A 24,650-nucleotide genomic window follows, 5' to 3' on the forward strand; every position below is an offset into this window, starting at 1 on the left:
CTCAGTTGAAGTAAAGTTATTTTATTGTTTATTATTTATATATTTATTTGTTTATTATTTATTTCAAGAATGCAAGAATGTTGTTTTCACTAAAGCATATATTAAAAGTTATAAGGATTATATATATGTGTACAACTTTGTACCTATGTAATCTTTCTTTTTTGGGGAGGGGGGGGGGCCACAAAAATTTTGTTGCCGGTGATGGGGGGGCCACTAAAATTTTTGCTGGTGTTAGGGGGGGGCCTGTAAAAAATATACGCACCACATATTTTCTCTTCCGCCCCCCCCCCTGCCGTTAATTGTGCTCGTTCCCTGATCTCTTCCTCATCCCAGGTTTTTTATGGAATCTGACATCCAAACTTCAGTACCGATGGCCTGCTGTCACCATTGCCGCATGAGGGCGCACTCTTCTGTTCTGTCTTCGCCACTCGATCGACAAGTCAGACTCAGAGACAGGGCATTTTGCATAAGAGGATCTCTCTAGCGAATATTTGCAAGGAAGGATAATTTCAAGCGCTTATCTACACACATACAACTTCAAAGAGTATTTTAATCGATAATATCAATCAAGGTTAATCAGTACATGATGGCGAATTGGGTGTGACGTGGACGAACAGCTCAGTTACTCTAAATATGCATTACTTGCACAGGCTCATACATAATATTGAAAAGTTGCTCTCTGTTTTGTGCAAGGAAATATAAAGTGCAGACCCAGGCGACGAAACGTACTTTAGAAACTTTATTTCGACGTTTACACTTCGATAATCAATTTTACACTCATTTTCCCAGCAATTGCACAAAAATCTATAATTCAACTGGAACACCGAATTGAAAATCGTCCATTAATACCCATAAGCTTACATACAGACCAAAAAAACAAAAAAAAACGCCTAAATACAGATAAGTATGTATTAAGTGTCAATCAAAAGCGTACATTTGAATTCTGAAACAGAGTTTGAAAGTTCAAAATAGTGAGTAACTCTCTCATTTCCAAGACATTTCAGTTGATTGCTTTTTTTTGTGAAATTTAAGTGTGAAACATAACAATCACAACAATAACTGAACTGAGGTCAAAATACGGAATACAATCTTGAAAAGCTTGCCAAGCTTGAAAAATTGCTTGAATCTGGTTAAAGGTAGCAATCTATGACATATTTCACATACTGTTGAATATCCTCACTTAAAAGTTAAGGCGTTGTCTTTTAGCTTTTTTTCTTCCGGCAATGACTAAGTATGGCCCACCCAGGGTATTTTTTCAAGTTTCTACACATTTCATATATTATTTATTCTTTCTCTAATATATATTTAGGGATTATTAGTCTTCCTGTCAGCTAGAATGAACAGAGTCAGAGTCTCTATATATTCGAATTTCACGTATTACTCCTTCAGAAAAAGTTCCGAATCGAGACTGCATGCCCTGAAAGTTTAGGGAACGCGTATGTATGGATTTCGGCATTTTTGAGTAGTTTTTTTATTCTTGGCCTTCATTAATTCCGTCCTTCGAGTTCCTGCAACGTTGTGAATACCATGTCTTGTTTTAACAAAATGCGAGCACAAATTTTGTGGAAATTAGGCCTAAGATTCATGCTCCGACGAACCAGAAGACTACGCTACATTGATGAGGAACAATGCGCGGGGGGACGTCAAAATTCACTGCTACCTTCCAATCGAGGAAACTACATCCTACGTAAAGCAACTTCCCTGTCATATCGCACGTGGAATCCACAGGGACTTACCATAACAAAGAGTATCAAAGAAATAAACACACGTCCTTTTATTTACACTTGCCTTATAATTATTTACGCACATTGTTACCATGAACTCGAGATTCCTTCCGATATGACGAAGGAAATCCCGGGAAAATCACGTTTGAACTCTGCTGAAATGCCACCAACTCGACCACGAACGAGATATATTCTTCACAGCGAAAGCACGTGACAAAATTTTCAAAACACTGACACGCAAAGCAGAGCGGAACCCGCCGGGATGGGGGCCGTATATTTTAATTTGTATATACGTTCAACAATCTTTGTGATCAATTGTCGTAAACACATAACATGATACCTTTACAACGAAGGAATTTGAAACTTCACTCGATACTGACAACGCACTGTGACAACAGTTGTCTGGATTCAATGTACATTTTGATAAAATTAAACCAGCTGAGTTGTTGGGAATGTCAACGGACACCTGGATGGGACTAATATTACTTGAAATTTAATTGTCCAGATATCTAAGACAGCTTGAGTTCTACCAAACAGCGCATCGCTTCTCGGGGTTCATAGTGCTGCCAGCCGGACAGTTATAAACTCTGGCGAATTCTTCAAACTGAGACAGCGGACCAGCAACCCTGTCAAATATACAAGGCAGTAAAAAAGGCATGTAATTGTAATAACATGAAATCAGTTCCGCGTTTGCATATGGCGAGAGGGAAAAGGGACATACATTCGACTCTTCACTTTCAATGGTCAAATACAGATTCCTTTACCATTGTCAGAGGTACCATTACAACGTCCTAGCTGAATGCTTTTGGTTTTCCACGTGTACATGTATCGCATCCGGTATAGATATGTTCAACTTGTATAGATGGACGTTAACTTAATCAATCCATGGCGGTATATCTTTTTCAGCCCAATGATCCACCGTGGAATGACACATTGCCAGGTGGTCGATAATCCTGCCGTTTGTCATGCACTCCTAAACGTTCGCTATCAGCAACGCATAGAGATCAAATAAAGCTGAAAGGGACCGTTAAAGTCCGATTTTTACTCCCTCGATATTGTATACCCTGTGGGATTCACTCATGCGGCATGGAACCGTGACACATGCTAAAACACACTAAATCTCAATCAATAACATAGCCCCTGACAGAATTACATGCACATAAAGAGAGCATGACAACGCAATCTCTGAAATAATATGCAAATAAGCCGATGGTTGTTTTACAGGCTGAAAACCATACAGGCATATCAAAGAGGGGAGTTCTATGTGATAGCTATACATTGTCAACATTATTCGAGTTCATGGTTAATTTTGATGAGGTACATCACATAGAAAAAAGGCGACTTGGATCCTTTAAGCCAATGTCTCTCACGGTGATTATAATTGGTTGCTTGATTGATTGGTTGCTCGATTGATTGGTTGTCTGGAGTTTCGTTTATTTATTTATTTATTTATTTATTTATTTATTTATTTATTTATTCATCACCACCATACCTGTACATAGCTGGAGAGTGAGGGTCCGTTTGGAGCATGATTTCGAGATATTCCTTGGTATACTTTGTGCACCATCCCTGAAAGAATATTTTTCAAAGTCAGTACGTCAAAAGAGCCCTTCAAAGGACTGTGGCATCACGTGCTGAAGATTTTTTTTAACTGACTACAGCAGTCGTAAATTGAAATGCAATGCATCATATATTTGACGGTCCGTGAAAACGAACTGTGGTTTAGTATGAAGATTTCAAACTTAAAATAGCGTGAAACCATCTGTTAGTAAAAGGAGACAAAAGTCTGACAATTGGATACATTCACATTCTACTTTCTTATTTCCCACAAATGAACTACGAACATTATTTAACAAAATTTATTTCAGTGAAAACTGTTAATGCTTTCAATCATCATATTAATCTATACCTGTGCGAATCCAAGAAAGAAAGTTTCTTCATGGCTGTTGAAGCCAGGCAGAGGCGCCTCCTCGCCTACTATCTTCACATAGTAATCCTTGTATGCCTGAAAACAAGCATTTGTTTACGGTGTAGCCAATATCAACAAACAGACCTGCATGCGGAGCTCGGTTACAGTATTTACATGGTGAGATAGAAAATCAATGTCTTGCGTCATATTACTTGTTTTCTCATTTTCCTTTCTGGTGATTTTTGCCTAATATGATAGTATGTATATCGATGCCTGTTCACTGGATGAGGTCGATTCGTTAGAACTCGTGTTCTACACATATGTTCACAAGTCATCGACAATCAGTTATAATATAAACGATGTGATGTGAACGCCTAGAAACGTAATTTGCTGTAGCTAAACTAAAACACGCAATTGCAAAGAAGAGGCAATTGCGTTTGTGCCTATAGACAAACAAACAAATTACAAATAATACAATGATTATTCACTGTAAACTCAAACAAAGAACAATAATGTGATTTTTTTGTCATATCATGGACAAGTGAACTTCACAGGTCTGGCGGACCTACCAATATGAATGCACAAGTATGATAAACAATGTTCTGTATGCAGATATAGCAACTGAGAATATACCGGGCGACCGCATTTAAACATGATTCTGGTCCAAGGACAACCTGCCAATGCAGGGAAGTGAATAGGACGCATGCGTGAACCCATAAGAACTACCAATGGAAATTTACTCATCTCATGCACAGACTACCTTTGCCCGCCTTTGTCATCGACTTTAGACCATTACTTAAGATTACGCGTCACAAGACGACCTACAAATATCTAGAAGCGATTATCGATACCGCAAGAAAACTTTGCCCATGAATTTATATACAAAGTTGATTAGATTGCTTATCTTATCGAGGGTTGCAGCAAGGTGGAGACAACACAAACTATCATTGGTACAGTAGTGATAAGAAGAATTTCTTACTTGAGCACAGGCTGCAACATTTTATCGGGACGTGGGATAGTTGCTACTAACACTAAATTCACATTATGAATCTTTTCATCGAAAGTTTCACATTTTCTCTCTCTCTAAAACCCTTTCCAAAATATTTTCGTTACTTAATGCAATCAAGGCAAAAACTTACATTAAATGATTGTTGGATGCCGCCCAAGTCAGCGATGTTCTCCGATTTCGTTAGATCACCATCGACCTGAAATTTACGAAAAACATTGTATAAATCAAGAGGTACCCAGAAAGCTGTCCAGTGACAGTTTACAATGACTGTGTTCGTGTGTTTGTCATTTAATTACTCCAGTTTGACTCGCCTTTTGGATCATGGAAACCCATCGAATTTTTTCCTAATCAGTACTTCAATGCTTTCCACTGATACATCTACAAAATAACTCACGCAGCCAACTTGGGGCAGACAGTAGCCGTTATACAAATCCACGACACACTGCGTCGCTTCGCTGAATCCCTGGGCAGACGAGTTGGAATACCAGCCTCCAGGCACCAACGCTCCCAGTTGATTGTACGTACCACCTGTTGGAGAAATAGATGGGAGAAATATTACACAGCAACCAAGAGGAAAATACATAGTATTTTGAAAAGGAATTAACAAGAATCTCCAATGAATAAAGTAACTAACGAATGAAGAAAAGGAGGAAGGAAGGGAAGGGGTGAATGAATAGATTGATGGATGAAAACATGAGTGACTGAATAAATAAATAAATAAATAAACGAATGAATGAACGAATGACTGAGTGAACGCTGTTTATTGATTATGAAGGCCTCCGGTGCATCTGCAAGGAGTTGAAATTGAATTAAATTTAGAATTCATTCGAATGATCGGAGGATAGAAAAGATCAGAAAATATTTTTTTTAAATATTGCCAATAATAATAATTTCATTCGCAACTGAAACGTCGTTATACAAAAAAGAAGATTTTATTAGTCATTTTAGATTCTCAAAGACTCAATACATGTACTGAAAGACCGGCATTCGCCAGGATAAATAATTTGTCTGTCGCGGGGAGATAACATTCATCCGGCCCACCTTACGGCTGAAATGATTTGACTTGATGCGACATGGAATTTACAGACCATATCGCGTCACAATTTGATAATGTGGGTTGAGAATTAACACCTCCGACCCAGTTTAACGAAGCACATCCTCCCACGAATCAACAGGCTTCTCAGCCTTGCAGTTTGAGTTTTTCAATCTTACGAGAGTATTCATTGATTCTTACCGATAGTATCAAAGCCATGGGTTAGCTCGTGTCCCATTACCATGCCGATGCCGCCGTAGTTGACAGACCTGGGAAAAGTAGACGCTAATTCAGATAAGTCACAGGCCCTTCATCATCTGATGGAGTGACTGTGGGTTAACCAGCGAAAGTTCCGCACCAGCTATCGGTACAACGCTTCCAATATCATGTATTATTTGTCTTGGTAATTAGCGTTACCATTAATTAATAATGCGAAACACAGTACTAATTTCCTTAATGTTGTTTTGTTGTGGTTTTTGTTGTGCTGTTATCGTCTCACCTCGGAAATAGTTTCTTGTATCTTATTCTTTAAATTTAGAAGACAGAGAGGTTGTAAATCCTCACGGATCTACGAATACCGATTGGATAGGTCTGGATTACTGAGCGCCAAAGTCAATTTATGTCACCTTTACAAAATATACCCCAGTCATTTTTTTTGAGATTTTTGCAAACATTTTCATTAAAAAAGTAGCTAATGAAATGCGGTGTCCATTTGGTTCAAAATTATCAAAAAATTACAGGAAAATTCATAAAAATTTGTAAAATGTTGCACAAAAATTTGAGTTGGAAAAAATTACAGCTCTCAAAGCGTTAACACTCTGGTAACATTTTATGTATAATGTAGAGCTGTTTGTTGTTTGTTTATTCATAGTCACATAATTCATTTTTTCATACCGTGTAACTGCGATGAGGGTCATAAAAAGAGTTTGTAAAAATTAGTCGAGTCTATGTCCCGACAGTATTATATAAATCAAATTTCCACGAGTTACCAACATATCTAGAAAAATATGCGCAAATACAATATTAAACTGATATAATGTTAAAGGGATAAAGTCGGCCATTTTTCATGAATTTTGTTTGATACGCGATACTACTTATATTGTTTGACATGTTGTGAAAGATACTGAATAAATGGGTGACCATGCATATATTCGACCCCAGTTTTAGACACGATACATGAAACCATCGCGAAAATGAATTAATGGTCATGACCATTAATTCATTTTTGCGATGGTTTCATTTAATTTGTCTAAAACCGGGGTCGAATATATGCATGGTCACCCATTTATTCAGCATCTTTCACAACATGTCAAACAATATAAGTAGTATCTTGCATCAAACAAAATTTATGAAAAATGGCCGACTTTGTCCCTTTAAACCTAAAGGTATTTTATAGAGCGGTGTAAGCATTAGATGCAAATAATAAAGAGGGAAATGACATCTGCCAAAAAAACCCCAAAGAATCGCAAATACAACTGAACGGATGAATATATCATATAATCGGTGTATGATTTTTAATTGAAGGTTGGAAGTGACGTGTTGGCTCATATCACCACGCATGCAAGGTGTATCACGCGAGCTCTTGGAGGGTGTTGCGTGGGGAGGTGTCAATCCTGTGGAACAAACACACTTCCTACTTGTAACCGGAATAACAAAACTGTTGAGGAGAGGTGGCGATTTTGTGTCGCATAAGGAAAGGAAATTATCCACGTCAGCGACTTCATGTATGACGTCCGACTTGTGATGTACTCTACAAAGCCAAAATGCAATCACTGTAGACGTTAACTGTCTTGAATTAACTGGATTTCATGATTGATCTTAGAAACATATTTCTTATTACTTTTGTGGACATTTTGTGTGATAATTACGACTCACATGCTGTAGACAGGGTCGTACATCGGTGACTGCAATATACCGGCGAGGTAGGCTGAAAACGAAGAAAGGAGAGGTGGCATTAACCCGTTTACAACAGAGATTTCCCACAAAAAAATAAACAAAAATATTCAGACACTATTTAACCCTTTTACGTAGTTTCACTGGTTTAATTAGGGACCTGAGAAAAGCCGGATGACGTGTACACCGACATCATTACTGCTTGGTCTTTAATGACTGCAATGTTTTTTCAAAAGCCGTCGATGCTGAGATAAAGCTTACAAGTTGCGTGAGTTTTGCGTACGACTGAACAATATTACTCTGCTTTTGACGGTGTTAGAACAGGACAGAATTTGCCATTGATCAAAGGCTTGCATCCAATTAGTATAATGTTCGAGTTATCGATTGTGAATTTATTTAAAGGCCAGGGACTCAATCCCCGGGATCAAGTTTGTTCTAGTCTGTATTATGGAGGTGTCATAGCCTTAATTGTACTGTAGTTACTAAATTTCCTGGCAAGACAATCTGACGCCTGATATAGGCCTTTATTAAGATGCTTTAAAATCGATATCTGAACCCCAGAAAATCACTGCCCTGTAATAGACATCAGTTCGGAGGTACACAGTTAGATCAGCTCCCCCCCCCCAAAAAAAAGATTTACTCACTCATTTTGTTCGCAGATGGATCGTAAAATGCGTTCACTATCTGGGGTGGTAGATACCATCTACGATGGGACGAAACAAAACAGTTTATGGGTCATCAATGGCAGTAATTGTTCGAAATTAGTGAAAATATATCTTGTCGTTATTGTTCAATGTGTACAAGGAAACAAGACGCAAAGTACCATCGATCAAGCATGTAAATAGAGGAAAGACGTCATCCTGACATGCCAAGTGTTGATAAAAACGTATGTTATACATGTAAGTGGTACTTTTCTTTCCTTTGAAGCAAAACCGGTTAATGTATACTTACTTAGGTAGACATGTATCTCTAGCTCGCTAAATATTAACAAGGATCTCAGATTTTTGTCATTATATAAAATTCAATGTTCCTTCAAGAGGATTCAATCAAAGATTGCCTGTGGAGCGTATCTTACCTTCACCACGTAGAAAAACACTCTTTTGAATATAATATCTGCAATTTAGTAAACTTTAATGTGTTTCCCCCTTTCGCTCTTTTTATAAAATTATGTATTCAATGTCACTAGGATTTGACGTCAAAGTGTTACGTTTTATTTTCTTGTTTATGATGATAAGGAGCAAATGACATGACAGTCATGAACTACCATGACGGTCAAAATTCAGGAAGAAAAGACTTACTCGTTTGGATCAGCTGGTTTGAATATTCGACCCATAATTCTCTGATTGTAGTATCTGTTAAAGGTCACGGTGTTGTTGAAAAACGTCGCCGTGTCAACCTCGTACTGGCGGGAAAATAGGACAGATGGCGGGAATATATTACATCAAGACGTGACGCAACCATAAGTCTTTCTACACTTTATGACAAGATGAAATTGAGAAATGTGCTTATCTAATGTTGCTATCATTGACACCTTTAATTCATGTTGATTTCGCCATTGCTTATGAGTTCCAGTCGAAAAGACACCTTCAATAGTGTAAACAAAGTTTTTCTTTTCTTTTACATGAATAAAGAACCTTTAACATGCATCTAGCCAATGTTGTCAAGGAATCTGCTATTGGTAGGGAACGAAAGATTCACCTATGATTCATTTCGTACTTACGCCTTCCCAACGTTTGTCAAGCTGAACAGGGTCTCTGATGTAATCTGGATACCCGATGTCATAAGTCATATAGTCAGCCTATTGAGCAAAAATAGGGAGGATTATATATATATATATATATATATATATATATATATATATATATATATATATATATATAATTACATATACATTATGACAATATTATGTACACATATACATATATAAATGTACTCAATATCATATACAGGTAAGAGAGTGAAGTGTGTGTGTGCGTGTGTACACACACATACATACATACAATAAGCGTGACAAATGTCTTCACAAGAAGGAACAGTGCTCAATGCACATTAAGCACAGCAATCTTACATGTAACTACATCAAGTACAGATCAAAATTTAGTCATAACTCAGAGTTTTACACATTTCAGTGATAGGACCTGACTGTCTTTTGTGTAATTTGTTTGGACGTCAAATATTTCAGTAAGTCGTCTTGGCTTATGACATCAAACACTCATTTCACTCAAGGACAAACTGACCTTGACCTCAGCTGTCTCTCTGGAAGGGTCATCCATCCATTCTATTTCAGGAAGTCGATCAACAAATATAGCTTTGATAGAGTCTACCATCTTTGTGAGCTGAAAAGCACAAGAACAAAGTCGTTTGATTAAAAAGAGAGATTTGCTTCAGTTCTTTGAATATCCACACGTTGTACATAAAAGACTATGTAAACATCAACGAAAACATCTCATTTCCAGAAAGTGGCCGTGAATTTGACTGTAGTTGAACCGCAGATGGCGATTTATTTTGACTCGTAATATGACGAGTGTTCCGTGCTTGATAGGAAGGACACAGTGCAATAAACACTACTCTCGAGATGTTGTAAACAGCGAAGAAATATTGCACCTTCTTGGCTGTTCGTCTTGTCCTTGTCTAGAGGGACAAGGCTAATAACCTGAACGATGTCAGAAGGCATTGATTCAGAAACAACAACAACAACACGTTCGTCTGTTTTGAGTTGTTGAAGTTGTTCACACATCCCGCCTCGAATGTCACGCCAACGTAGGCGGAAATCACGTTTCGAACGGTATACGATGCCATTCTGCGAACGGGACATGCGCCGTAGATTCCAATGGGAGATGCAATGCAAATGCAACATGCGCTTGAAATAAACTTTGTTTCCTATTGACGTTCAGGAGATGAGCCAGAGGAGGAAAACACAGATCGTCACAGGAGAAACGTCTCGAAAGTGAAAGTTTAACTTTTGCTTAAACTTTCCTCAATGAAACTATCGACCATTCTCTTGCCAAATCAAGAATAAAAATCAGGGGTCACCGTGCAATGTTTGATACTAAACAAACAAGTTAACTGACCATTTACCGATAAATGAAACTCAAAATGGCCGGCACCCTTGTGTAAACTCCATTGGGAAATATAAAATTTTCGATTTTCGAAAAACTAAGACCACGGTGAAAATGTTTCCTACACAGTTTTAAAATGAGTACCCTCAAGTGGTAGACCAGAAGAAAGGCATTGACAAAATATCTGTCCCTGAGGCGCATTCTACCTTAAACCAAAAGCATTTGTATAAAGTCATCAGGTAAAGGAAATTATTGTTATTGATATGGATATTCACGCGTATTTCAACTTACATCTCCTTTACTTTCTTCGGAGAAAGCTTCCCTAACGAACATGGCTCCCACCGCCATGTCAAAGATACCGTTACAGCTATTCTGGCAGTCCTTCCAACGGTCACTCTGTCCAGTCTTGCCCGTCAGCAGGTTGTTGAAATCCGTGTAATGATCTCTGAACGGTTTGGATAGGTGGTACGCCACAGAGTCCAGCAATTTCCACATCATGAAGTTGTGCAGGATTCTGTACAAGAAGGAGTGAAAATGCAAGAAGTCAAAACCATTAGTCGAACTCACGTTCCTTGAATCAGTAATTGTTGAAAATCGATGTGTTTTTCCCCAATTCTTAGTTCAATATCATGGTCTACTCTCTGTAACTTTTGATACTTTGTATTGGACTTATCACTATGACATTGTAATATAATATAGATATATATATATATATATATATATATATATATATATATATATATATATATATATATATCTTCTTTATAGATATCGTGTACTACAGATTTTCAACTCTTAACAATAATGATGCACGTCAAATAAATCAATGACGTGTATGATAAGTGGACCTAGAAACCGTGGTAGATGCATGAAATGACAGTGCTACAAATGTCAGAAGTCATTGTTACAAGGGTTTTAACCTCCCCCATCCTAAACTACTCTTTTAAAGTGCGAAGGCCATATCTGAAAGTGGTGAGTTTAGACGTCATTCCCGCCTTGTATCGTGCACGCTTTACAGTTGACGCATTTTGTCGTCTGCCTGACAACTACCTGTTGCTTCTCCTCAAAGACATTTTTTGTGACGTCATAGACATTATACATTACATATGTATCTACGGAAAGTCCAATGCGAAAAAATATAAAAAAATATCAATTTTTATAAGAATGGAAGTCCTACCTGTCTTCTGTTCCGTTCACCAGGACATTAGCCGGTTCAAGGTACTCTGGACCGTAGCTTACCAGTGGATGAGAATTCTCGATTGTTTGTTCGTAGTAAGAGTTGAGATTTTCAAGAATGTGAAACTTAAACAAGAAAGGAAAACACAAGTTTTGAGAGTAGACAATGAACATACTCGTCTGTATCTTGTTGGTATCCATACCTGGTGATGCGAACATTTTGAACCACCATTCCTTACGTTCTTCTCTGTCTACATATCATGGTGACATGGTGTGTGGTAGAAGTTTCAAGACAAGAAAATTCATTTTAATCCTGAATGGTCTGCAAAAGGCACTCCTCACTCTTCTAAAAATTGTTGTTTGTATTGTTTAGGCAACGAAAGACCTGAAAATCTCGTTTTGGAATTGTCTTTACGCTTGATTTCACTGGGACTGATCGGTCTGCCCTGTGTACGATATTCGACACTAAACTTAGATGTGAGATTCATCAAAGCGTTATTTCAAAAAACAAATATACGTACGTACGTGTACACATACATACATACATACATAAATACATGTACATACATACATACATACATACATACATACATACATACATACATACATACATACATACATACATACGAATCACTGAAACAAAATCAAACTGAAAATCTATACGAGCCTTGAGAGATTTGTAAGATAAAAACTCACTGATGACGTCATCGATGTTAACTCTTCAAAGGTCATAGAATTATATCGTTCTACCGGGTCAACACGCTGTGAACTGCGAAGGGCCAACTGTAAAATAAAATGTGAAGTAAAAGTGAATATTATCAGAGTTCAGAGCAGTATGTAGAGTAAGTCTTATACATCAAATGTGCAAAGAAGAACTTGAGAGGACATCAGAGCCGATCAAAATGTGGATACATATTGGCTTATAAAACTACATCTGTGCTAATATATAGTAAGAAATTAGACAAATAGCATGTCTATAGTTTTATAAAATAATACCTACATCGTTGAGCTTTCGTTCGAACTCGAAGACCTCTTCGACAAACATTGAGGCATTTTGTTGGTCGACACCCAATTCAGTCACCATGTCGTACATGTACGATTTATATCCTTTCACATACTGGAGAAGATTGAAAAAAGCGATCGAACCAAGTGAACATTAGTGATTTAAGCGAATATTTGAACAATGAAAGTTTGTCTACGTTGTACACTGCAATCACAGACATTGTAATACAATAGTAGGCATATTGTGTCTCTGCCATGTCACTGCAGAAACGATAAAACAATCAAAAGTTTTGAAGCGACCGTCGCGTCTGCTTTCGTGGCGACTTAACCCTTTGAGCGCCAGTCTATTTTTGTCCCCTTTATAAAATAAACCCCAGTCAATTTTTCTCAGAGTTTTGCCAAAATTTTCAGAAAAAACTATAACCAATGAAATGTGTTGTCCATGTGGTCCAAAATTATAAAAAAAAATACAGAAAAATTCATAAGAATTGGTAAAATTTTGCACTAAAATTTGGGCGAGAAAAATTTACAGCACTAAAGGATTGATTTCTTTAGATTGTTCACCCAAAGACCCTAAAATTATTCCCTTTCGTAGAGTGTACATTTTGTTGAAGTCTGCAGTCGATAATCCCAAACGCTGACTCTGTACCAGCTTTCCAGGTCTCCGGGGATTGAAGACCTACAGCGCTACTGGCAAACGAGGGACACTAGGGAGAGTAAGTGGTTCTTAACCATTTCCCTATAATCTGAGACCAATATCACGACGTTTTCACAGCTTAGACCACGAAGCTAACGCGCTTCCCTGTGGATTTAAAAATTAATCTTACAGTGTTGAGCGGAGTTTATTATAGTAGTGACATTTCTGAAACCAGCCCCGCTAGTTGCAATAGAGAAATCCGATCATAGCGCAACTGGAAAAGTGTAAAACATCTCCGGTTTCTCCAAACAACAGGTGACTGTCCATACTGTTTAGATTGAGGCCTTTTGATAGGTTCAAATTCAAGTGTTGATCTTGTCGATTCTCTAATATCTACCGATGCACACAAGGCTTGTATGGTAATCAGGCAAACGGCGATACTTTTTTATAAGTTTCAAAAGATTTGATGAACACATTAAGGCTCGAAATCACATTAAGGTTTGATGAAATAGCTGATTTGACAAAATCTGAGAAGTTGCACATTAATATTACGAAATTTAATGTGTTATTCCAAACATATTTGAGTATTTAAACTGCCATAGAAATGTGTCTTAGACCGTTTTTTTAATTAATGGAATAACTTAAGGAGGCAATTCATCTTCTTCGTGACCCGGGCTGCAAAAACGTCAGAACAGAAATGCGGCTGCGTAGAAACTTCACAAGCACGATGGTTTTAATAAGGCATGCATGGATGGAATATACGTGTATCTTTTGATGTTATCTTGTTATTTTGTTCTGTAATGACAAAAAACGCAGATTGAGTTTACTGTTCTGCTCACATAACTATAAATACTGGGAAAAATGAAGGTCACAGAGAATGAAACTATAAACATGTACTCACGGTGCTGTTTTCTCCGTTGTGTAGGTATGTAGACCGAGATATTTGATCAATCTGGTGAAAAACAGAAAAGAAAAGCTGTTATTTCTAGATACTGACGTCATCTTAAACGCAGTGTACGTTCTTTCTACCTCGTGCGATAAAACCTCGTGTGTTTTCAAAGTGTACCATTGGAGTACATGCAGTTTCCGACACATTGTTGACTGTCCACTTTCAATGCTCAGGGGTTGGCTCCGTTGTCAGAACTCCACACAACGCCTCATCATATATAGGTGCATACACTTTGGGAAGAAAGCAGGGGCGACACACTCCATCGCTTTCTGACACACGTAACCGACGTCCTCGACATCGACGGACAAAATCGTCCTTTTGTTTTGTGGAATGGACTGCCAGATTGAGTGGGGAGAATATTGCACTTCAAAAACAAGGACAAAATGTAGCACACATCTTAGGCAAAATCATTGTGTAAGGTGTATGTGAAACTAGGATGCTGGCCTGTCGACTTTACTGAACTCTAAAAAACTATTTTATTAATGCTATTAAAGAAAAGGAATAATCGTCTTAGAAAACTCATTATTGTGTCATTATTTATCATATTTATCGATGGGGCATGTTTTTCCCTCTGACACTCGATGATATCCTTATTATTTATAGCCGACTCTTGTAACTTTTACGTCACTTAAAGTCAGTACTTGGCGTTACGTCACTCACTAGAATTTCATCGTGCAATTTGCTCATTAGAGAATTTCCCCTCAATATTCTGATATGACGGAAATAAACCAATCCCCGTATAAAAAGTAGGCATGTCGTTTCAATTTCCGAAGATCTTCTAAAGCAATCTACAGACATATGGAGGACATGTTCAAATGCTCCACGCTAAAAATACGAGGCAGTCGGAAAATACAGAACTCAGTCGTAAGACTGAAATTTTAATGAACCACTTGACTGATTAAAAGGCGAGAGTAGCCGATACTTCTTAAAATGTGTGATTTGAGCTCAGATTTGAAATGCTCTAGATAATTGAACACCTTGGAGATGTGTACATCCGACAAGAAATGCGACATTATCACTTGAACTTTGAACCGACACCATTTCTGTTCCTTACTAAACACTTCACTGCGTCTTCATGGCGACCGTAAACAGACGATGTCGATATTACTTAATTAGACAATTGTCTCTCGAATTCCTATTTCTCGAGAACCTATCAACAGTTGCAGACAAATCGAGAAATTTCGGTCAAAAATATCACATTCGTAACAAATTAAAAATATACCCCGGGGACGGGCATATCAAAGGATTTTTTTAAACACAAAATCACGCGCCGTTTACTTCGAGGGCGTAAATGTTAAAATGGCATACCAGCTCAGCTATTACAAAGCCAGAATAATTTGCCAAGAAACATTAAAATGGATAAAAAATAATATTTAGGTAGATCCCTCCCCCGAGCATCGGACAACCGCGCACCGTCCGGGTGACGCGCCGTTAGCTCGCAGACGAGATCTCCATCGACTTAAATTTTGTAGGCGCCATTATGGAAAATAAACGGTTTTACTTTAATTATTGTTGTTCATTTCATTAGGTAATTGTAGTGCATAATTTGTGGATATTTTCCTTTCAAACAATCTCCTCTCAAAATTTATTCACACCGCATCTACATGGTACACGGGTATATATGACTGTTGATTGAGCCATTTGAAAAGGTATACTTATGGTATACATTTCGATAACATATCTGGGTTTTTTTTCGCTTCTTAACCAATGAGATCGCTGTATTTACACCATGCGCATACTGGTATAATTCAATGTTGATCAATTCACTTTTCATCATTCATGAAAAGAACATGTACTAAAGGGTACTAAAGGGTACTAAAGGGTGCTAAAGTACTAAAGGGCCATTAGATATAACTTTTTTGATGATTTTTTTCCCCACTAGTTTTGTTCCGTATGACAACTACAGTTTCTTGCTCAACTCCTCAAAGCATGTTGAGAAACACAGTATCAACTCAGTCGGCACATGTGTAAACTGCATTATCATTGTTGACAAGTGAATTCTGATCCGGACTGGAATTCAAATGTAAACAGCAACTGTGCATTTTACATTCATGTAGACACTGTGTTGACAAGCGAAATTGTCGGTGTTTCAATTTGGGAGTAGAACAAGAACTTGCAATTCACACTCAAAACAAAAATAGTGAAAAATCATCACCCGTTACAGCTACTGGCCCATCCTTCCGCACAGTACAGGCGTAGGTCAATGACCTACAGGAGAGATGGTTCCCGCCAATTACCGTAGTCGACGTTGCACGGAAATACCAGGGTCTCATAAAACATATTTCCCAACCACCCCTACTTACGGTCCTCTAGGATCTCATAATACGACAGACTAAATGGCGTTATCAGTTGCAAAACGTTATGATGGTCATAGGATGGAAATACAAAAACATACACATTAAACCGGAAAATGCATTACCGGGAGACTTCAAAGGAATTATGGCCACTAACAAGCCTTGATATATGGCAAAAGTCGTCCATTATACGTTGAGTGCTTGATGCTGATCACGGCAACACTATACCTGGATCTACTTTATTGATTGCTAGCGGGAGCGAAGCGAAAACAAAACAAACTAAGAGTCCTCCTTCTCCGATATGAAGCCTTCCTATATCTCTAAATCGATGACAGGCCTGGGAATATGTGCCGTCTTACTTTGAAGGTGACTTTCTTCTGAGAAATAGAGCAAGCTGCGTGTACTTTAAGAACTCTTTAATCCGGGTTCCTTCGCTGTAACAGTTAAGAGATAGCCGATAGTATCCTAACGGTCGAGTTCGGACGTGTTTGTGATTTTAAATCTGCACGAATCTATCAAGGTGTAGGATAAACTATAGGCGGCAGTTAAGTACTGTACTATGTGACCTAAATTACACTTCGATTGATATTAAGATAGGCTTAAACTCATTCAGGGCCCCCGCCGATGAAATATAACTTTGGGAAATCATCATCTTGTAGGTCGTGTCTTGTTTAACCCTGTCGATTCCTTTGGCAGTAGGGAAAGGGGCATAATTTTTGTGATCAAATTTTATCTCCATATCCGTCACTTGTAATTACAGAGAGTTTCCTTCAACAGGGAGAAAATTCAATCTACAGAGCAGATGTACGTTAAATCCTCTAAATACTGCAATGTTCAGGAAATCGATAGTTGCAGTGGCAGTAACGTACTTCGTACGAGCTATGCATGACTTTAATAGTCGCTGAGTCTAAGGTACTGGCGATACTGATCTCAACACAGTCAACAGTGTAAATCGAAGCCGCTGTAAAAACAGGGTTGATTAACGTGAGTTGTCTCTGCGCAGCCACCCTCCATCCAACTGGTCATCTGTCCGTAATAACTTATAACTTTTAATCAGCTTTCTCTTATGTGTTTTGACTCATCTGTATTTCCCTCTCTGCTCCATCTTGGGTTTTTAACGGCCTTCTGCTCCTTCCTCCTCATCCACCTCCCCCTTCGTCTTCGACGCCTTGCCTGCCTGACAGGTGTCTCTTTCTTCCTATTTCTCTTTCCCCATATGCATGTGTCTATCCGCCTTAAGTTTGGTTATTTAGCGCCCTGTCCCTGCCGTTTCATTAACCCTTTCACCACCATGGTTTGTCCCAAATCCATTGTTTTCTATGGCAAAGTTGGACCTGTATACAGGGAACTGGGGTGAAAGGGTTAAATCCCTCGGTGTTGTATCACGTAGACTACTTTCCTAGCTGGCCTTACCCAACAACAGTTTCATGAGCTGAAACTTAGAATCGCTTCACTCCGCTAACTTCGTGAGGGCAAGGACGTACCACAGGCTGCCCATGGTCAAGGAAAGCCAGTCGGGCTCTGTGGTGGAGGGGGTATCTACCTAACAAAACCAAGCAAGCAAGCAAACAAACAAACAAACAAACAAACAAACAAACAAACAGAAAACGTAACTTATTGATGGACTTGGAAATGTTATGAATCCCTTCTACCTTGTCAATGGTTATTGAACATAAATACAGACAAGATGAGGTGAATACTCAAACAAGCTAACCTATAAGTTAACCTCTGGTAAGTGTTCAATGTTTATCCATATGGTTGGGAGAGATAGAAATCAGACGGTCTACCTTCTACTTCCAGAAAGGATGTCACGCCGGTGAAATAAATAATAATAATAATAATAAAGTACATTTGTAATGCGCCTAATCTCTGAGAACAGAGCTCTAGGCGCAATAGTGACAAAGTACAATACGTAAAAGGAAATGTTGAACCACCGGGACTGGAGACTACGTAAAGGGAAAAAAGGTTTAACTTTTGTTAAAAGAGAAAAGTCTTGAGGGAATGGCGGAAGGAAAGGGTAGAGTTGGAGTGGCGAAGGTCAGAAGGAAGTTTGTTCCATAATGCAGGGCCAATGTAAGAGAAAGATCTCTCGCCAAAAGTCTTTGTGGAAACTCTTGGAATACTGAGAAGTCGAGAATCTGAGGAAGAGCGGAGTTGTCTTTTTGGAGTGTATTGATGTAGAAGTTCAGAGAGATATTGCGGTCCTGTTCCCGCAAGTGAATTGAAGCAAGTAGATACAACTTTGTAGTGGATACGAGAACTAATAGGCAGCCAGTGTAATTTTTGCAAAAGGGGTTGAACATGATCATACTTTTTAGCATTACAGACGAGACGAGCGGCAGCATTTTGCACTCTTTGCAACTTGTCTATAAGCTGTTTAGGGCAACCAGAAAGGAGACAATTGCAATAATCTAAACGAGACAGAACAAGTGCAGAGACCAACGTTTGAGTAGCCTGTACGGAGAGAAAGTGACGAATAGAGCTAATTTGTCTAATTTGAATGTATGCAGCTTTGCAAATATTCTTCACATGTTCACACATATTCATGTTAGAGTCGAGTGTGACTCCTAAGTTTTTGACACTTGGGGCGAAAAAATAGACATCGGGCAAATTTGAAAACAAGTATACAGCATTTTCTAACAGTGTTAAATTTCTTTATCATTAATATCAAGCATTCATGTAAGATTCAAATTTTTTATCAGTAGAAATGTATCACTAAATATTAGTCGTTGCAAAACGAATTTGAAGACGATTAGGCCTACAAACAATTCTAATGCTAATTTTTCGACTTAGGTAGTTTTTGTCGATTCGGTCACTATCGTCGTTTGCAAAGCATATTTACTGCAGATTACAGCATCGTGAAACCCATCCCTTGTTTAAAGTGTGCGTCGTGTGATTTCATTTCTCCTTGAAATCTGCCACGCACAGAGTTTGACTAATTAGGTTGATTTCATATAGCCGTTGACTTATCGAGAAAGTGGTTGTACATCGTGGCATACAACTGTGGCTGCCCTTGTCAGTGCAGTCATTATCATTAATATCAAGCATGTATGTAAGATTCAAATTTTTTATCAGTAGAAATGTATCACTCAATATAAGTCGGTGCCGGTATTGTGTACATGTGAATATGGACTGCGCGTGTGCAACTTTCTTGTTTACAAACAATGTATTTCATGCATGATATCTAGATGCATCATTTCCATATAGCTGCAACGTTTAAATTTTATGACATTCATTGTTAACAATCATGTTTTAACTTTCATCAATCGCCAACGTACCATACAGTGTTTACATCAGTCGTATGGGTCCCTGGCAACCTGTGAGCAGAGTTCCAACGACCCCCTCCCTTTAATTATACATTCTTATTCTCAATCATACATTGTTACTTAGAAACATGTACATCATTTAGCACTGTCGATCGTGTCTTTTTGTACAAAATTAAGGTAATAAGTTCCTCAAAACAGAGTTTTCAACTTTAGCTCAAACTCTCCTAAAATCTCTTTCATGATATTTTATGATCAAATATGAAAACTAAGGGTTGCAAAGTTTAGGATTGGAGAAACAAATTACATGTGCCTCAAATTTACCAATATCTGACATTAAAAAACTGCTGCTAAACCCTGTGTTTACTCGGGAGAGGGGAGCTAAATTTTCGATTTTCACTATATAAAGGTGCAACTTCATTCGCGCCAAGCGAGTCAAAATTTAGTCCTCACAAACAGCATAACAGGCATTTGAGAGCTCGGAAAACTATTCCAAAGATGCATTCCTCCTCAAAGGAACAAATGCATGGACATCATCAGCTGGCACTGTTTCGGAAATTTAAAGAAATTTCACATTTTTCCCTTTTGACGACACGTTCTTAAAAAAGACACCGCATTCGTTCCCATGGGACTATTTTTGCACGTGATAGAAGTGTGAAAAAATAATCGCCCCAAAATGGCAGTTTCTATCCAAGAAAAGCGGTCGGGTCATTAGTGCTCTGTGATTGTCGTGTATGGCGAACAAACACTTGCAGTACACAATTTAACGCTCGGTTTAGTGCACTGCTGTACTTAAGTAAATAACGCGCCAGAAGGCGCTCCTAAAGAGGGCACCGTGCCCTTTGACATTAAGTGGTGTCTCCCTCTACGTCAGCGATAGAGTCTCCATATCACGACGTCGACGTGACAAATCAACAATCCTAAAACCATGAAAATGACTCTCGTGTCGATAAAACGCAAATGGATCACGATACATGTAGCCAAACCGCCGTTATCTGATATTTTTTACAAGAACCAAACATTGGAACAAAGCTATACCTTCTGGCGAACAGAATTCAAGCACGGCTAGTCTGATGAAATTGTATAGACCACAGTCCCTATATAGAGGGACTGTGCATATACAGCAGAAACGTGTCTACGGTCTATGGAAATATAGTTTCTCCTTTAAAGAGACAAAGTCGGCCATTTTTCATAAACTTTTGTTTGATACGAGCTACTACTGATATTGTTTGACATGTTGAAAGATACTGAATGAATGGGTGACCATGCATATATTCGACCCCGGTTTTAGACACGATCAATGAAACCATCGCGAAAATGAATTATTGGTCATGACCATTAATTCATTTTCGCGATGGTTTCATTTGTCTAAAATCGGGGTCGAATATATGCATGGTCACCCATTCATTCAGTATCTTTCAACATGTCAAACAATATAAGTAGTACCTCGTATCAAACAAAATTCATGAAAAATGGCCAACTTTGTCCCTTTAAAGGGATACAGTCGTTGAAACTTCACTCAAAGGTCATACGACCGATGTTAACACTGTATCCAACGTACGATGGTGATTGATGAAAGTTAAAACATGTCTTTCATAATCTACATCGTATCATTTAAATGTTGCAGCTATGATGATGAGGTGCATCTAGATATCGTGCATGAAATACATTGTTTGTGAACAAGAAACTCGCACAGCCGCAGTTCCGAAGACTGTTTCCCTTTAATGACATATACGGAACAATTTCAGATAATTGCTTAGCAGATAAAATCATGCAAAGAAAACGTTATGGCGTAACACACATTACACAAGAGGTAAACTGTCGACGGCGACGAACATTTCGAATGAAGGATTCGAACGCGAACAAAATATCCCTCAAATGGTAAACGTGATTCACAGCAAGAAATTGCAAATATCTGCAGATGTTTAAAACGTTAAATTGGGTTTCTTCTTATTCGCTAGAAAACGTGTGGTTTGGTAACTGCGATCTTGCATTCAGTGTGTACAAAGGTCAACAGTTATCGATGAAAATTTGGCGTTCACGGGTGTGTCCCTTCAAGTTTACATCATACATCGTCCGTCTGTCATGATTCCACGCAAAATGTCGTGGCTTTGACATCTCTCTACCTTAATTGTATTGCAGTATAAAGTTTAACATTAATTACAAACAACATACCGAATTTGCACACTTACCCTGTACAAGGAAATATTCGGATTCATGTCGTCTGGTCCAATATCCCAAGAGTAAAACGGTCTGACACGGTAAACGTGGTCAAGTTCGCCGACGGCGGTTTTGAATTCCCAGTTTTCATGGTCCCAATTCCCCAGGATTTCCCAACCTCCCAGTCGATCGACGAGGTCCAAGAATGGCTGTGCTCCCAGCTCGTCCATTTGGTCGGTGTCCATACACGAGACGTAGAAATCGTAGGTTTTCTGTTCGGCAGCGCTGTCTTTGTTGTACGACTGAGATTCCAAGATTTGTTTTATTGTCTGCATGTTCTCGTCGTTCATTTGCGTGAAGGCACTGTAACTGGAATAAGCGGAGGGTATGTCGTATTTATCCAACCAGCCGCCACAGGCGTAGCTGTAGAAATCTTCGCAAGGGTCTGCGGACGCATTCATGTTGCCGAGTAGCTGCGCCGCTGTCAGGATGCATTCCGTCGTCATGCAGTATTCGGGCTCCGGAGCAGTGGTCGGCGGAGGAGCCGCGGTCACGATCTCAACCTCTTTGCTGACTTCGACGCCGTAAAGAACTCCGAGCACGATGACAGCGACCACTAGTAAGCACGAAAGCACCGTCAAAGATCGTATAACGCACTTGTCGCGGCGCCTATCTTTAACAGCCGTGGCGTCTTCGGCCAAGGCGAAGTCGGAGTTGTACATTTTGAACGTCTGAACCCTGGCTTAACGTGACGATCTCTGGCTCATCTTCAGCGTGGCAAATTCTCGGCGAACTCAAAAGGATTTACGTTACTATCTATGCAGATGGGTGTACTCAAGGTCACGCTTGCGGATACCAGCGCGATTTTATCGAGCACTTCTCCGGGAATCTTCTCCCTCCGAAGTGATTATCGGATATGATGATCGCGGGCTTCTGATATAATAAGCCTCGTTCGTGCATTTGCAATCAGAATCGTATCAGGCTTTGTGACGTGTTGTATACATGTAGTTCTCCCTAAATTGGCTGCAATTCTCACCTTCAAGCCTCTGTGAACGCGCAAGAGTGTTACATTCGGTTGAATGTCAACGCTATACAATCCACTCGCAACTTCTATGCGAGACTCTTGTCATGTACGTCTTAACACCCTCTCTCATCCCAGCAACGAGCGAAGGTTGTTACGTTGGCGATCATGATGACTTCGTAACAGAATAGACGAGATACAACAGTCACCCAGAGTCGCATCTTTCTTCTAGGTGTGCTCATGGCAACAGGCTCACGTGACGTTTTAAGCAAAGAACAGATAGCGCCAACTTTGTGTTATACAAGGTGCCTGTAAGAGGCCACTTTGCAATGAGTCACTTTATCGTCGAACAGTGATAATTTTACTCAGGATTAAGATAGCATCCGATTCTTCCAAAACATGACAGTCAGATAACACATAAATATAAATATCACAGTCTTTCCTTTTTTTCTAGAGATCTTGAAAAAAACGAAAGGAGATATAAAAACACCATATCGACCTACAGCGTTTCTTATAATTGATTCTAATGAAAGTAATACCAGATATGAACTGTAAATGCTCACGTGTTTCATTATATATTGAAGTTATGTGTAAATTTGAACCTTTGCCACATGTTTGCAACTTCATTGAAAGTATTATGATCAACATAATGAACAATATTCACCACAGATTAACTTTATAGGTCATTAAGTATTCAAATACGCAATTAGCTGAAATAGAAATAGTTAATTTCTTTGACTGCTGTCATTGTATCACCACTTTATATAGCAAGTGTAATTGCCTTTGGTCAAGTCCTTCAAACTATATATTCCAAACTCTGAAAGCTCATTAGATATGCAACTATAAATTAGCTGACAAGAAACTTAACTGCGAAATGACTTCTAATATTGGTATAACCTGGTATAATCATCAATGTACATAGCATGTTATGCCAACTTTGATCAAATAAATCCAAGTATATATCCCTTATTAGGAAAGTTCATTAAATACACAAATTAGGAATTGGCTGAAGCAAAAATGCTTAATGCCTTTCAATAATGTTAGCCTGCATAATAGTATCTTTAACGTACATAGCAAGTTTTATCAATTTTGGTCTTGTAAATTCAAATATATAACCCTAATTTCAAAATTCATTAAATATGCAAATTAGGAGCTGGATGAAGTAAAATGCTTCATGACTTTCAGTAAGATATATATGCCTAATTAGTAGATTTCATTAAATATGCAAATTAGTGATTATCTTTCACGTCACCCCTTAATAACTTGCACAGCTGATATATCTTGATGTTATCAACATTTGTAGCAAATCTCATCAAATTGTGTGCAGTCGTTCTCAATGTATAGCCGTTTTTTCTAAAATCATTAATTATGCAAATGAGCAAAAAGTAAGCAAGCCACACCCACCAAAAACTAATCAGTTCTTGCCATTTGCAAAGTAAATCTATGTACCAAATTTGATTCTGATCTGATGAGCCGTTTTTGAGATATTGAGCACACAGACAGACAGACAGACAGACAGAC

The 24,650-nt window shown here is 38.5% G+C and overlaps 1 protein-coding gene across 1 annotated transcript; it reads right to left on the reverse strand.

The window, feature by feature from the left end:
- Positions 1–726: 726 nt before the first annotated feature.
- On the reverse strand, positions 727–23,442 carry LOC139151718 (endothelin-converting enzyme homolog). The gene is made up of 17 exons (XM_070724691.1): positions 22,141–23,442; positions 14,344–14,394; positions 12,804–12,920; positions 12,500–12,586; positions 11,805–11,929; positions 10,919–11,141; positions 9,806–9,904; positions 9,289–9,366; positions 8,867–8,970; positions 8,213–8,271; positions 7,551–7,602; positions 5,877–5,944; positions 5,037–5,170; positions 4,773–4,838; positions 3,634–3,729; positions 3,217–3,293; positions 727–2,350 (listed from the first exon to the last, which is right to left on the reverse strand). Exons 1-17 carry the CDS (start codon positions 22,828–22,830, stop codon positions 2,251–2,253), a joined length of 2,226 nt encoding a protein of 741 aa, XP_070580792.1. The 5' UTR covers positions 22,831–23,442; the 3' UTR covers positions 727–2,250.
- Between the last annotated feature and the right edge of the window lie 1,208 nt (positions 23,443–24,650).

The sequence above is a fragment of the Ptychodera flava genome, chromosome 15 (genome assembly GCF_041260155.1).
Source record: "Ptychodera flava strain L36383 chromosome 15, AS_Pfla_20210202, whole genome shotgun sequence".
NCBI lineage: Eukaryota > Metazoa > Hemichordata > Enteropneusta > Ptychoderidae > Ptychodera > Ptychodera flava.

Coding starts and splice junctions, on each gene's coding strand:
- LOC139151718 (XM_070724691.1), bottom strand. CDS start 22,830: ATGTACAACTCCGACTTCGCCTTGGCCGAAGACGCCACGGCTGTTAAA. Junction 11,930..12,499: donor TAACATCGATGACGTCATCA/GTGAGTTTTTAT, acceptor TTCTTGTTTAAG/TTTCACATTCTTGAAAATCT. Junction 3,730..4,772: donor GCATCCAACAATCATTTAAT/GTAAGTTTTTGC, acceptor GCTTGTTTTCAG/GCATACAAGGATTACTATGT.